Source organism: Sylvia atricapilla, chromosome 6, assembly GCF_009819655.1.
Source record: "Sylvia atricapilla isolate bSylAtr1 chromosome 6, bSylAtr1.pri, whole genome shotgun sequence".
NCBI lineage: Eukaryota > Metazoa > Chordata > Aves > Passeriformes > Sylviidae > Sylvia > Sylvia atricapilla.
This window is the reverse complement of record NC_089145.1, coordinates 18,190,177-18,204,368: the sequence shown is the minus strand read 5'-3', so window position 1 is coordinate 18,204,368 and position 14,192 is coordinate 18,190,177. Positions and strand designations below refer to the sequence as shown.

Here is a 14,192-nt window from a genome sequence, read left to right as displayed (position 1 = left end):
TTCTTTTGTGGTTTAGGTGTGTAGCAGCTGCATTTTCTGTTAGAACAAGGGTTTGTTACAACTCTGAGCATGAAACCCCAGTGTTCCCTGAAAACTGAAATGTCTTCTAGGCTTGTTCTTTACCTAAAGCCTCGACTAAGATCTTCTCCTGGCATGTATCAGCTAGGTACTTACCAAAAACAAACAAGTAAAACAAGGTGTTAGTAGTACTGCAGTTCACAAATAACTAGATTGGTCTTAAAGGAGAAATATACAGATATATTTTATTTTTATAAGTAGAAAAATTAAGTATAAAGTTCCTGTAGAACTACTCTTTGCCAGATCAAACATATCAATCATTTAATCCTTTCCCATACTAGCAGAAATGCACACAGCATCTTTTGTTTGTAGGAAAATCACTATTCAAAGGACACAAATTTTGACATTACACAGCTGAACAGCTGCTCATTTCTTTTTTCTCTAGTGCCTTGGCCACCACTGCTTTTCCAAGAACTTTTAGAGAAAGACAGGGGAGAGCTCAATTTTAGATTAAAAACATACAGGTTTTTTTGAGAGCCTTCCCCAGAGACCTATCAAAAGCACCACCCAGTAACAATACAGTGGGTAGTTCTCTTGCCTTGGGAAAGGAGCTCTGTTTAAAGCCCAGCTAATTTGTTAGAAGGGATTATAGGATTAAAGAGCTCCTAAAGGCTAGAGACCCACTTCTACAAGACAGTAATTGTTTATTTCAAGGATAGTGATGCTGCAGCTTTCATGAGTCTCTGAGTTAGTACATCCAGAAACACAGAGAAGTTGAATCAGCTCCCCAGACACCCACTCAGGGAATCCACAAATGATTTTGGTACAAGAAAATTCCCTATTAAGTTAATTAGTTTTACTTATAAAAAGTTCAGATTAAGAAGAGAACATTGTTTTGACGTTCTGCAGGCAGTCACCACTCATGAAACGATCTTCAGTTCAGGCTTGGACTCTTCCATGGCTCTCAGCTCATCGTCCACTTCAGCACTCCACAAAATGTCATACAAACTACACCAAAACAAAAAGGCAAGTGAGATTTAGTGAGCATCCTCTTGTTAAGGAAAGAGAAAGGTGCATGACTGGCCAGTATGGGAAGGTCATATGCCAAGAAAGGCCCCATCTAGCTTTGAGAGCAGCCAGAAATTGGTTTTACAGCCCAAGACCCCCTCACCAGCACTAGTCTCCCACCCCTGCCAGGGCTACCACCATCTCTCACATTAACTGCTGCAGGTTGCAGCTGGGCTTCCTCAAGGCTTCCAAGATCTTCCTGATGCCTTCATCCTCCAGAGGGTTGCAGCTCAGGTCCAGCTCGGTAAGGCACTGCTTGGTGACCATGGCGGTGGCAAGGGTGGCACAGCAACGTGCTGTCAGGTCACAGTTACCCAGCCTGCAGGGAGAGGAGGAAGAGGCCAGCACAGTGAGCCCTGGCTCCAGGAAACACTCCCCACACCCAGGCAGCAGGTGTGGACATCCCCAGCGTGGACAAGAGATCCCTGTGAAGATGGCATCTGCGAGACATCAGCAGGGGCTGGCCTGTGGTCTTGGCACAGAGACAGCTGCCCTCATGGTGACTGCTGAACACCTCCAAGGCCTCCTTAAAGCATAACAGTGTGTGGCTGTGGGCGTAGAAGGAACCCATTGAAATTATTCCAAATTTCACCACCATGCATCATCATCTCTTGTTACTATATTTGAGACTTGCAACCATCTCTCTAAAGAGGGCAAATGAAACCTCTCAGCTGATGACCAAGTAGCTTTAAGTGGTCAAAAGATGTATCTTTGGACAGACTTGCAAGTCTTACTGATGTCTCCATGACTTGTCTGCTCCACTCACTCACTGTGAATTTAGGCATCAGACCACAGCTCTGGCTTCTGTCTAACAGCATGGAGAGAACAAGCACAGGGCTGAGCATCACACAGCCCAGAGCTCGGCCCATCTGGGAAGGGAACAGGCCCATGGAAAAGGCAAATCCCACCCCAAGGCTAGAGGTGATGCTCCAGCTGGCTGCCTGCTCTTTCTAGTGAGGCTGGACCACAACTTGTGCTGACACCTATAAAGGACCATGGAAGTAGAAGACAAAGCAGAAGACAAAGAAGACAAACTCTTCAGAACAGCAAGAGACAAGATGACTTCTGAGAGTGCACCTTACCATAGGGACTGGATGTTGCAGTTGGGGTGCATTAGCCCTTCACACAGGAGCTCCACCCCTGCATCTCTCAGCTTGTTCTCGCCTATGTGCAGTACTTTCAGGTGTTTGTTGGTGCTGAGAGCAGAGCTGACAGCCTTGCAGCAAGCAGTGGTGAGCCCACACTCTCTAAGCCTGCAAGGAAAAAGTGACATGAGATCTAGGTGGGACACCTAGAAACTATCAGGCACCATTCAATTCTTTACATTTACTTAACAGGACCCCAGACAGTGGGAACAGAGGAACCAGAGCTTTCCTGCAATCACTGTACTCCTTACAATGCCTGTCTGCTCAGTCCTATCCAGGCAGCACCTCTGCCGCTCTTTATGTGGGATGTCTGTCTTGGACACAGAGGAAGGGCATGCACCTAGAAAAGGCACCTGCCCAGAAAGCACAGGAACAAAGAAGGATGAAGTGTGCTGCTCCAACAATCACTGTTGGCTCCACTGTGCACTCCTGAGGCACCCCATTGACTTCCAGGCCACCAGGGCAGGGGAAGAACCCTGCTGGGGGCAGGAGCTGAGTCTGCAATGTAGGAAAGTTCAAGTTCTAAGTGAAAGAACAAATTTCCTCTCCCAGCCACCAGACCATCCTAGTCTAAAAGGTGACACAGTCAACAGGACAGGATACTGAGAAATGTTTAATGTCACTAGAGCTTTCTTTTGTCACATCAGTTGAGAGAGTTTAGCTCCAGTGGAGAACCTGAGATAGCTGATCACAGCACTCATTTTGCTATTCCATCGGGCCTTTCAAACTTCAAGTCTCTTAACTGCCATATGTTACGTGATAAAACAATTAATTAGAAACTCTGCAAGTGACGTTTGGTCTCCTTTTGCTACTAACAGGATAACTGTGATGGGGCAGATCTTCAAACTGTCTAAAAGTCCAGAAATACAAATCCTTTTAAAGTCTCAAAAAAGTCTCTAAATCCTTTCAGTCACACAACCAGCAGAAGTTGCTTATGGAACCATCGCAACTGAGGATCTATCTGGCTGGGCATTACTTCACTTACATCTTTCTTCAGTGAGGCCCCCAAAGAAGGCAGTGGGTATGTGAAACTTGACAGCAGCTCACCATAGCTCCTGAAGTTTAGATCTGGGATCCTTGAGTGCCTGACACAGCATTTCCATCCCTGAGTCTCTCAGGTTATTGTCTATCAGACTGATCTCTGTGAGGGTCTCCTTTGTACTGATGAGTGTGGAGAGATCTTTACAGCTAGCACTTGTGAGATCACAGTCCCACAACCTGCAGGGAAAAAGAAAATGTTATTTTCTACCAAGAATGACTTAGATTAGAAAACAGAGTCCTGTTTTAGTATTCTGAATTTCTGGTTATATTGTCTCATTCTCTTATATCCTTTCATACACCATACCACATGGCTTCCTCTGTTCCTTACTTTCCACTTGCTGTGTCAAAAGCTCTGCTTGTAACACATAAAAAAGAAACAGAAATATGCAATTCTAGTAGACAGATAACTGAACTGGAAGCCAAGACAATGCCATTATAAACTTCCATTTGCCCTCTCCTCAGAATTTGATCCAAGGAACTTCAGTGTGGCCCTACTTGTTCATGATGTTCTCCACCCAGTTTTTGGGAATTAAGTGATTTGCAGCTGAGACACCTTTCTGACTGTAAAGGGTAAATGAGAAACTTCCAACTTAGGAGCAAACCAGCAGCACAACCTAAACAGCTCAGAGGCTGCAGAAGGGATATAAGAAACCTCTGCCCACCCTTACCACAGCTTCTGGATTTTGCAGCTAGGATGCATCATTCCCTGGCACAGCAGAGCCAGACCAGAGTCCCCGATCTTGTTGTCCCCCACAGAAAGATCCATCAGAGACGACTTGTTCCTGAGAACAGCACTAATCTCCATACAGCTATCACTGGTTATGCCACAGTTCTCCAGGCTGCAGGAAAAAACACAGTTGGAGTTGCTGCTCCAGACCCCACTTTGTTAGATACACCCCAATACCCCAGTTCAGACTGAGAAGGGTCTATGGGCTGGTTCCTTGCTGCAAACTACTGCAGCTCAGCCAGGCACTGCTACATCCTGCAAGGTTCACAGAGGATACAGGTATATGAGATGGGACTCTGGGTGAGGCAACACACTGCTCCTGCATTTCATGAGGCTGCAAGACACTTTGATCCAGCTATTCATATGCATTAATGCAAGGAACATTCTTGCCAAACTTCCCCTTTTTATCAGTTACCCTTTTTAAGAGGAACTTTTGGCAGCATCACCCAGAGACTCCCTGCTGAGCCAACCCCTGCTAACCTCAAGGGCAAGATTGTGCTTTTCCCAGAAAGCCCTTCATGGGCTTTACCCCAGAAATCAGGCCAAACCCAGCACCTTTGTTTTGTAGCAAAAAAGAGCTCTGAATAAATACACTCAACAGGCTGGTAATTCCGGTTCAGGAACTAGAGCCACTGAGGGTGATTGTTCCTCTGCTCTGAGACACAGGTGAGCAGTCTCCCTTAGTAAATGGTGGTTTGACCTGCAGCGCCAAAAACTCCAAAAGTGAAAGGCCCAGACATTTGTGTGCAGTTTCCAGTTACATAAATCTGAGCCATCAAAAAATCTGGCCTACATTTCAACCTTTCTTACAACGATTTTTCCTGTCCTATGGATGGTATGACTAGCAGCAGCACTGGTTGCAGTTAGAGAAGACCAGCTTACTGTAGTAGCTCTAGGTTGCAGCTTGCCTCCATCAGGCCCTGGCATAGCTGCTTTATAGCTGTATCCCCCAGCGTGTTGTTGCTCAGGCTGAGCTCCTTCAAGGTGGGCTTGCTTTGCAGAGCAGCATTGAGAGCTTCCACAATATCAGCTGTGAGTTCACAATACTCCAGCCTGCAAGAAAAAAAGAAGTCCAGGCAAAAAGACAATCCTCCTCACACATCCTGCTACCACATGAATCAGCTGGGCCTGGTGTGTATTAGCCAGAGCAGCAAACATGCTAATGTGAGTTGAGAACAGGCTATGCATAAAACCAGAGATAACTGTGAGAGTTTTTAACAGCATGTCTCTGCTCATTTCAGGAGGCATTAATTCTCAAAACTAGATCCCAGGGGACCCTAGCAAGATCAGTTTTTACACTAGGCCTCCATTAAACCAGAGTACAGGCAGCTTGGCACACAGGACTGAGCTCTGCACTGCAACACCATCACGAGCCTCAATTCTGGGGCTGCCTGGAGGGAGCTGGGGGCTGCAAATACACCCAGGCTCTGCTCAGTCATGAAACAAGGACCAAGGGCAGCACAGTCTGATGTTTCCTGGGCATCTGAGAGGTCCTGCATTTACAGCCACCACTGCCAGGAAGGCTAAACAAAAGCCTATGGGAAACAGATACCTGACAGTTCCAAACCCAAAGACCCACCAGCATGAATAAGCATGACAATTTCAGGTAAAACAAGGACAAATCCAATGGCAACAAAACTCCTGCTTGTCACCAAAAAAAACACAGTGACTACTTACTGCAGTTTCTGCAGCTTACAGCTGGGGTTCATTATCCCTTGGCACAGCACCTTCACTCCATTAGTTCCCAGTCTGTTATCCCCTACATGCAGCTCTGTCAGGGATGGCTGGGCACTGAGGACAGAGCGCAGGGTCTCACAGCTGTCACTTGTCAGATTGCAGTTTTGCAGCCTGCAGGAGAGAGGCAACAGGGGTGAGCGAAATGCACTCCTAGAATTAGAGAAGCTTTTCTTAGAGAGGTTTATCTATGAGGTTGGAGCTTGGAAAGGACACCACAGCTATGACAGTGCATAACCCTCTAGGAAGTGGTTTATCCAGGTTAGTACCATTATTTTACAGGTGTGCCATAATATTTTATCTATTACACCTGTGCCACAAGCAATAGCTTGCATGCTTCCTTCAGTGTAATCACTCATACAGCAGCTCCAGCAGAGTAAGGACTCACTCTATAGGTAGACCCACAATTGGTTTATAGAAGTGGTTTAATATCAGGAGGCTGGACCCAGAGATTAAGCAAAGGGATCTTATGATTTCTTGCCTCCTGCAGAAATGTGATCCAGAGTAGGTAGAAGTTAAAATCTCATCCAACTATGGATATAATTTAGTTTAATGGTATAGCACAAGAAGGATCTATGAAGTTGATCTTTCAGCACTCAGGCTTGGAGAAGTAGCATAGGAACTGTGCTAGTACTGCTCTGGGATGTTTATAGAGTTATTGGATAAGGCTTTGGAGCAATGGAGAGGTGTTGTGCAGGAAGGTTTGACTTGGGTTTGGTTGCTCTTTCATTTCGTCTTATTCTCTTATGTATTCCTCTTTATATTCCTCTTCCTTTTTATTTGGTTTCTCTTTTATTTAAGGCACCTTATCAGAACCTCAAAAATGGACAATTTTATTTCTGTAGAACTGAAAAACCATAATCCAGGCTGTTACATGAACATGTGAAGAAGTCTGAAGCCTAGAGGAAACTCTCTAAAAAACTACTTAAGTCTTCCAATACAGAGTACCACACTTCTTGAAGGCCCATCAGAGAACTGCAGTTTCATCAGTTTCACAGTCAACTTTCTTTCTATTTGCCTGATTCCTTATTGTAGGGGGCATAGTGACTTTAATGTTTGATCTAAAAGGCAAATGATTTTTACAACATAGCGTCCTGAGGATTCCAGATTCCCCTCAGGAGCTGGAGGACTCTTGCACTCTGCAAGAAGAGATGCTGGGCAGAGAAGGCATCTGTTTGAGGCCTCCTGAGGAGCAGAGGCAGCAGCCACTGGCTCTGACTAAAGCTCCTGCACCAGAGCTGCTGAGCACTAATATTATCGTGTGGTGGGGTGCTTCTGTAAAATGCCTCTCAGGGCCAGGGAACTCTGCAGTTTGCTGCATTCCAAGGATTGCCAGATGACGACGGATCCTGGGCTGGCACCCCCACGCCACGAGGCTTAACCTCAAAGGCATCTGATGTGAGTCCTTCACTGAATTTGAGGGGAATTTTCCACAGGTGAGCACCTTGTACATACTCCCTTTAGGTTTGTGTGCTTGTGAGTGGGAATATGCTATGGAGAATGGCCTGTGACTGTTGCTGTCACAGATTATTAAGATTATTAGATTATTAAGTACTTTGAATATGTAAGGAAGTTAGGCCTGTGAGTTACTGCTGCATTATAGCAAATTCTATAAGAACCTTTGTTAAATTGTTTAACCCAAGCTATTAATCGACTGCTGTTAAGTTTAAGTGCCGTTAAAACTTTTAAGACTAAAGTGTTGGTCCAGACCAGGACAGAGTTTAGCAAAGATTCTGAACATTGCAATTCAAAAGGACTGTCTTCTTTATCCACTCTTTCCTGTCCTGACCCTTCCCCCTTCTCCCAGCCTCCATGTAGATAATTTTTCAGTTGACATTGGTTATTGACTTTAAATTTTTGTTTGCTTTTTCTCTATGTGCTTTAACCATCTAGTAAGTAGTAGAGTGAACCTTGTCAACATACTGTTGTGCTTTCACTTTTATATTAAACCTGCCTTTGCCAGTGATTCTTTAAGAGACCTCAAAACACTCATTTGTGACAGCACGATATAGCAAGACAATCACTGGGGCTTTACCATAACTTCTGTAGGCTACAGCTTGGTGTCAGCAACCCTTTACACAGGTATTCAACACCTTTATCTCCCAGCTCATTGTTGTTCAGCTTCAGCTCTGTGAGGGATGGATTTGTATTTATGATGGAAGAGAGATCCTCACAGTTACTGCTGGAGAGATTGCAATCATCCAACCTGAAAGACAAAGGAGAGAAGGAGCACTTTAGTCCTCAGAGTTGCTCTGCTCTTCCTGGCTGAAGCAATGCTCATGAAAGCCGAGTGGGCAATGTTCCTGCAGTTCCTGGGATGCCTCCCTAAGTATGTGCAGGACTTGATGGGTGTTGGATGGCACAAACCAAGGTGTGCTCAGGGCTGCAACACAGGATGGGCTGGATGGCAGCTTCCCAAGCCTTGATCCTCTTCTGTGCTGCACAGAAGATGGTACAAGTCATCCCCCTACAGCTGGAGGAAGCACCTTAATTAAAAGTGACAGTGACAAACCACCTGCCAGTTTACAGACTGTCAGACTGGTTCTGCACTGAGACAGCCCAGCTGGATCTGCAGCCAGCCCCAGAGACACTCATCAGCAGCTGGTGTCTTGCAGGTGAGTCATGCTGCTTTGCACCATCTCCCTCCAGCAGCAATCTCAGCACACAAACCCTGAGTCTGCAGCTTGGCAGTGGCTTCTCTCACTGGACATCAGCATTCTTCTAGGCACTGCTAAATTGATGGGGATGAATTGAAGAAGGGAGAGCCAAGGAAAGGATTAGGAACAAAGGACAGCAGGGAGGTATAGAGAGAGGCAGAAAAGACACAGATCAAAAGGTGTCATGAAGAACCATACAGCCCAGGCACAGCCACAGCCAGGAATGCCAAGAGTTGCCTGGTCACTTCTCCTTAGACAACAGTATGGAAAGTGAGGCTCTGTGAGGGTTCTCCTTCCCTCCCCCACCAAGAAGACATGACTTCCAATGGGATCATGTTCAACACTGATGTAACAATCCCTGCAGCAATCACCCTCATTCATTGCCTCTGGAGCAGCCCAGCCTCTGCCCAGGAGACAACCATCCCACTGCCTTCTGCCAACCAAGGCAGGCTTGGGAAGTCAAGGCCAGGCCCATGAAGCTTTGCCAGCAAAAGGCTCCTTCGCAAAACAAAAGGAAGTTGCCCTCACCAGGTCCGATGCCCTCTGAGGCACTACTGGCATGAAGTGACCCATCCTCTCCAGCTCCAGCAGGATGACACCATTCCATGCAGTGTGAATTCCCAACCAGCAGAGGGGAAATATTGCAGTAGCAACTCTTCTGGGCCCTGTCCTACACCTTATACCCCAGAAGATGGTTCCCTCACACTGTTTGCTCAACAAACAAGGCTGGTACTTCTGAAGGTCAAGTAAAGGATTAAAAGCTGATGGCATATGTCTTGTACCTGACTACTGAAGCCAAAATCACTTGACACCATCAAGCCGGCAACCCAGAGCGTGCAACCTAATAAGCACAAAGAGATGTCTTCCCCCTCTTGAGAGACAAAAGCAGAATAACCAAAATGGTGGTCAAATATTTAAATCACATTACCTAGCTGAGCCCTATGGAACACCAAGAAACAAGGCAACTTCATACCAAGGGACATTTATCTGTAGTTGAAAAAGCTTTGAAAGAGGGTGGTGGTTTATTCCCCCCTTTAAATTAACTTCCTGGATAAAAATAGGTAGATTCATTCCTGTTGCTATGTAGTTTCTAAGTCCCAGGTCAAACAGTTCTGAAGATAAAAAAGCACAGGAGAGAAATGCAACAGTTCTTACTCAAAAGAGATGATAAACAACTAGTTTCTACCTGATGGTTTTGCAGGATTTCATTGTGGTCAGAAGTTCAGCCCATCTAGATGGGCTCATCTCTTCACACTGGATGTCAAGGTCCATTTTGACAGCTGGGATAAGACCTAAAAATGGAAACAAAATAAAACCACATTTTTTAAAAATTGACTGAGAAGCAACGATGTTCTTCAATCTCTCCATCTCTCAGCCACGACCCATACTGTGCAAAGGGGACAGATCATAATTTTCCAAAACCTGCAAACACCAGTATAAGGCCAGGAGAGTTGGAATGGTTTTGTCTGGGACTTGGGAAGGCCTTCCTCTAAGAGGAAAAAAGCACAGGAATCCTGAAGAGATGTGGCAAAAGCCTCTTATCTGAAAGCTGCTTGTGTGAGAATAAAATGTTCACCTTCCACGTCCAAGGGAGGTTAACCAGAAGGAGCATTATAGGGGCACTGGTGCTACTCACTATTGCATGCTGAGCCACACAGACACCAAGTTCCATCAATGTGCCACCCCTGACCCATTGTGGAAACTCAAGCTGTACTTAAAATTGGGGTATTTTTGAGATAATTTGGGTGAATGAGGAAGATGAGCATGAGAACTAGCTGGGCTCAAATTAAAAATCCTGCTGGACATGTGTCCGTATGTGAAAAGTTGAGCCTGTGAGGATGGGAGTAGTATTCCTCCACCATTCGATATTCAGGGTTAGAAAGATCACTCTGGTTGGGCAAATTCAAGTAAAGAGAAGCTGGTAAGCAGAATATTTGTTTTGTTTTTGTTTTGTTTTGCAGTCAAACTGCATTTCTGAAGTGATGTAAACACAGCGCTGTGTAGAACGGCTCCAGATAAACATGAACGAAAACATGCCAAGGCTAGTAGCTGAACTCTAGGTTTAGTCTACAAGGGATGGGGATAAAGGCAGCGCTGTAGTAGGTACAAAACGCAGCCTTGGTCTCCTGCTTTGGCCAGCATGACTCAGACTACAGGGCATTTGTAAAAGAATTAATCCCTGAGCTGTCCCATCGGAATGTGAGCTGCAGTCACCACCGCCTTCCCTCATCTCAGTCCCCTCCTGCGGCTAATATCACGGGGCCCCCAAACTCTCCTCTCAGAGACCAGCTCGGTCCCAACGCCGCCGTCAGGTCGCGCCCACAACAAACCCCGGCACCCCCGTGGGCAGGAGCCGCGCCCGGGCGAGGGGCGGCGCTCGGGAAGCGCGGCGGGATCGGGACACGGCGCCAGCGGGATCATGAGCGCACACACATGCTCGGCCTCTGCCCTTCCCAACGCGAGCGCTGCCGGGAATCCCGGCCCACGGCCTCCGTGGGACGGCACCACAGCCCCACGTGTCGCGGGGTGACGGGGATCGGAGCCAGCGGGGACACGCGAAGGGACAGTGGCAGCCGGACTGTCACAGCCCACCCCGCGTCGTTCGGGCGCTCTCTCGTTTTACTCCCCGCCCGGATCCAGACAGGGTTCTCCCCCCAGCCCCCACCGAGTCCTGCACCCTCCTGCGAGCCGAGGGGGGGGATCCCGTTCGGGGTCCCGGGCAGCGGCCCGGTCCTGGCCCGGGCCACCGCCACCGCCGCCGCCCCTGCCCGCTCCCCCTCGCCCCGGTGCTCACCGCCCCGCCGCCTTGCGCACCGCCTCCCGCACCGCAGGCAGCGCTTCTACGTCTCAGGCTTTCTTTCCCTGCTCCCTCCGCCCCGGCCCGGCCCGGCTGCCCAGCTCCTACCGCCGCGCCGCCACCGCGCAGCTGCCGCTGGCTCCGGCCCGGCTCCGCCTCGAATCGCGGCGGGGAGGAGCAGGATCTGTCCCTCCTCCCCTTTTCCCCTTTCTTTCCCCTTTTTCTCTTTCTCTCCCTTTTTTCCCCCTCTTTTCCCCCCTCTCCCTTTTCTCCTGCCCTCTCTGGCAACAACCTTTCCTCTCTCTTTCCCAATTCTTGTCTTTTCCTTTCTTAAATATTCCTGACTTCTCCCTGCTTCCCTCTCCCCCTTTTCTGACCTTCTTTCCCCCTTTTCCCTTCCACTCTCCTTTATCTGTTTCCTTGATATCTCCTTCCTTCCTTTTTCCTCATTTCCTTCTGTTTTCTTTTTCCCTTTTCACTTTCTACTTTCCTCTCTTTCATGTGCTTTCCCCTTCCCTCTTTCTTCGCTTTTTTCCCTCCTCTTTCCCCTCATTTTTTCCTTTCCTTGCCTAGCCTAGCCTTGCCTTGCCTTGCCTTGCCTTGCCTTTTCCTCCTTCTCCCTTCTTTCACCGTTCTCTTCTGTTCCTTTTTATGCCTTCATTTTTTCTGCTATCTCTCCTCTTATTCTGTCTTCCCTCTTTTTCATCTTCTTACCAGCTTCTCTATTTTTGTCCCCTTTTCCTCCCTTTCCTTTTATTCCTATCTCCAGTTGCCTTTTTTTCCCCCCATCCACCCTAATCTCCCTGCTGCTCTTCCCCCCTGTGCAGGAGCACTGGGATACGCAGGAAACAAGCCAGGGGAAGGAGAAATCTCTATAATGAGTGGATGCACAAAGGGTAGGAGTATCCAAACATAAAATGTCCCAACCGGCTGGGAGGGCAACCTCTGCTGTGTGCTGGGACCTGAAGCAAGATGGGAATGCAGGTCACCCAGGGCAGAGGCACCATGGCAAGGTCTCAGCCAGGAGAGACAGGACTTCCCCAGGGAGCTCGGAACTAGGAATTGTTTGAACTGGAAACAACAAAAATATCCTGGCTTCCAGACGACTGTGCACGGGGGCCAGCTGGGAGGGCCTGGGATGTCCCTGCTCCCCATCCCTGTCACCAGTCCTATCCACGACGAGTATCTATCTGTCCCTCATTCTCTCGTGTCTGCGTCCCTCATTAGCGCAGCACGCTGAGCGGAGAGCTGCACCTCGCTGGCACAAAGGCCTCTCTCTGAGCTCTCTGGAACGGAGCTGTGACAGCAGTGGAGGATGGGCGCCTCGGGCTTGTGCTGCTGCCAGGCCTGCTGCCCTCCCGGGCTGTCCCCGTGCCACTGCCCCACCCGACCCCAGTGACCAGCGGCTGTCCCGCACATCCGTCCCGAGGCGGGGCGAGAGCGGCAGCGCTTGGTCAGGGCTGGAAGGCATTCGTCATCCCTTGGCTCGCTTCCTCCTCCGTCTGCCGGCTACTCCCTGTCTCCCTCCCTATTGTTTCCCGGTAGTTTTAGCCCCGGTAAAAGCTCGTTCAGGTTTTCACAAGACAGATCAAAGAAAGGTTCTGAAGTGCCGAGAGGCACTAGGCCACACCCTGACTTGCCTTCCTCCATCCACCCCCAAAATCTCAGCATCTCCCCCAGATTTTTCTTCCTACAAACACCCTCTTTACATAACCCTGGCTCACACAACAGTTCAACTAAGCACAACCAGCTGTTCTCTACAAAGTATGGCTTTAAAATGGTTCCGTGCGCCTCCCTGGAAAGCAGGAGGGAAAGTTTCGGGAGTTTCAGAGCCTGTTTTTGCCGCTGGTCCCCTACCTTGCTGTTGTCGGTGCTGTGCGGAGCGAGGCGGGCAGAGCCGGCGCCTTCCTGCTGCCGTTACCACGCAACCTCTGCTGTCGTACACATGATGCCTGCTAGAGGGAGGGAAACAATTTTGGGCTCTGACGGCTTTTTTCCTACCCTTGGCAGCTCTTCAGGGCCTCGCGGAGCAAGCACTGTGTACACAATTGTGTATGGCCTGTGACGAAGCAAGTGTTGCAAAAAGCCCCTGATGATGACAGAGGCAGCTTTAACTTCTTGCACCAGATCATGTGGCCATTCGCCGTGGCCCAGAGCAAGGGAGTAGTTGGCAGTAAAGGATCCATCTGAAAATTAGGCCACCACAGTGTTAAAGTGTGGATTGAGATGATGGAGTTTGTGTGGTTTCTCCATTCTCCAGGCAAGCCTGTCCTACCGGGCCTAGGAGCAATGCTGAGCACATTCTTGCTTACCTGTCACTTCACCTGGGGGTTCTGCATCCCACCTCCCAGCAGCGGCTGGGGCACAGGCAGCCCCCTGCTTCTGTACAAGCTGAATGCTCGCATTGCCTGGAAGGGTTCCTTGGGCACAGCCCCGGTCCTGTCTCCCTAAAACTGTCCCTCAGCAGCGAGCATGGACCTCACTCCTACACCTTCTTCTCCCAAATTCCCACTGGCTCTTCTCCTCCTCAAGGAAAACCCTGCTATCACTCGAGCTGCATTGCACTACAGTTGTGGGTTGAAGTAACTTACTTTCTTCCCCTGTTCTCAATGGTATGAAGATGAATTAATGTTTCAATAGCCTGCAAATGATCCAGTAGCAGAAAGACAGACCTGTTTTTCCCTCCTGTAGCTGCAGATGCTGACAGAGATGATGGTGGAATGATGGTGATGGCCTGGGAAACAGAGCCTTTGTTGAGCAACAGGAGAAACAATAAAGGCTTTCTCTCTGGCTCCTTTTATTAGCCTTTTCCTGGAGAAGATGGGAACCCATCACCAGGAGAGCTCAATGAGCTAAAACCCACCTTCCTCAGTGCCCAGAAGTGAGTTGAATACCAGAGAGTTCACCTCTTTTCCGTTCTCTCTCAGGAAAACAGTGTCATCCACACAGAGTTTGCTAGAACAGTCCTTGTGTTTCTGAGTCTGACCTGAAAGCTGCTGAAGCAC

The 14,192-nt window shown here is 48.4% G+C and overlaps 1 protein-coding gene across 2 annotated transcripts; it reads right to left on the bottom strand.

Moving 5' to 3' along the window:
* Positions 1-237: 237 nt before the first annotated feature.
* Positions 238-13,121, bottom strand: RNH1 (ribonuclease/angiogenin inhibitor 1). 2 transcript variants are annotated; one of them, XM_066320989.1, is made up of 10 exons: positions 13,045-13,121; positions 9,577-9,682; positions 7,769-7,939; positions 5,677-5,847; positions 4,882-5,052; positions 3,941-4,111; positions 3,279-3,449; positions 2,169-2,339; positions 1,235-1,405; positions 238-1,026 (listed from the first exon to the last, which is right to left on the bottom strand). In XM_066320989.1, the coding sequence occupies exons 2-10, from the start codon at positions 9,660-9,662 to the stop codon at positions 939-941; spliced, it is 1,371 nt and encodes a 456-aa protein (XP_066177086.1). In that variant the 5' UTR covers positions 9,663-9,682; positions 13,045-13,121; the 3' UTR covers positions 238-938. The 2 variants fall into 2 exon arrangements, with proteins under 2 accessions (XP_066177086.1, XP_066177087.1); XM_066320990.1 differs by lacking the exon at positions 13,045-13,121 and adding an exon at positions 11,185-11,283.
* Positions 13,122-14,192: the final 1,071 nt, after the last annotated feature.

Bases quoted from the DNA above. Each gene is read 5' to 3' on its own strand.
- RNH1 (XM_066320989.1), bottom strand. From the start codon at position 9,662: ATGGACCTTGACATCCAGTGTGAAGAGATGAGCCCATCTAGATGGGCT. The intron at 5,053-5,676 runs GTAAGTAGTCAC...TTTTTCTTGCAG, and splicing joins TGTAAGCTGCAGAAACTGCA to GCTGGAGTATTGTGAACTCA. The intron at 3,450-3,940 runs GTAAGGGTGGGC...TTTTCCCTGCAG, and splicing joins TGCAAAATCCAGAAGCTGTG to GTTGTGGGACTGTGATCTCA.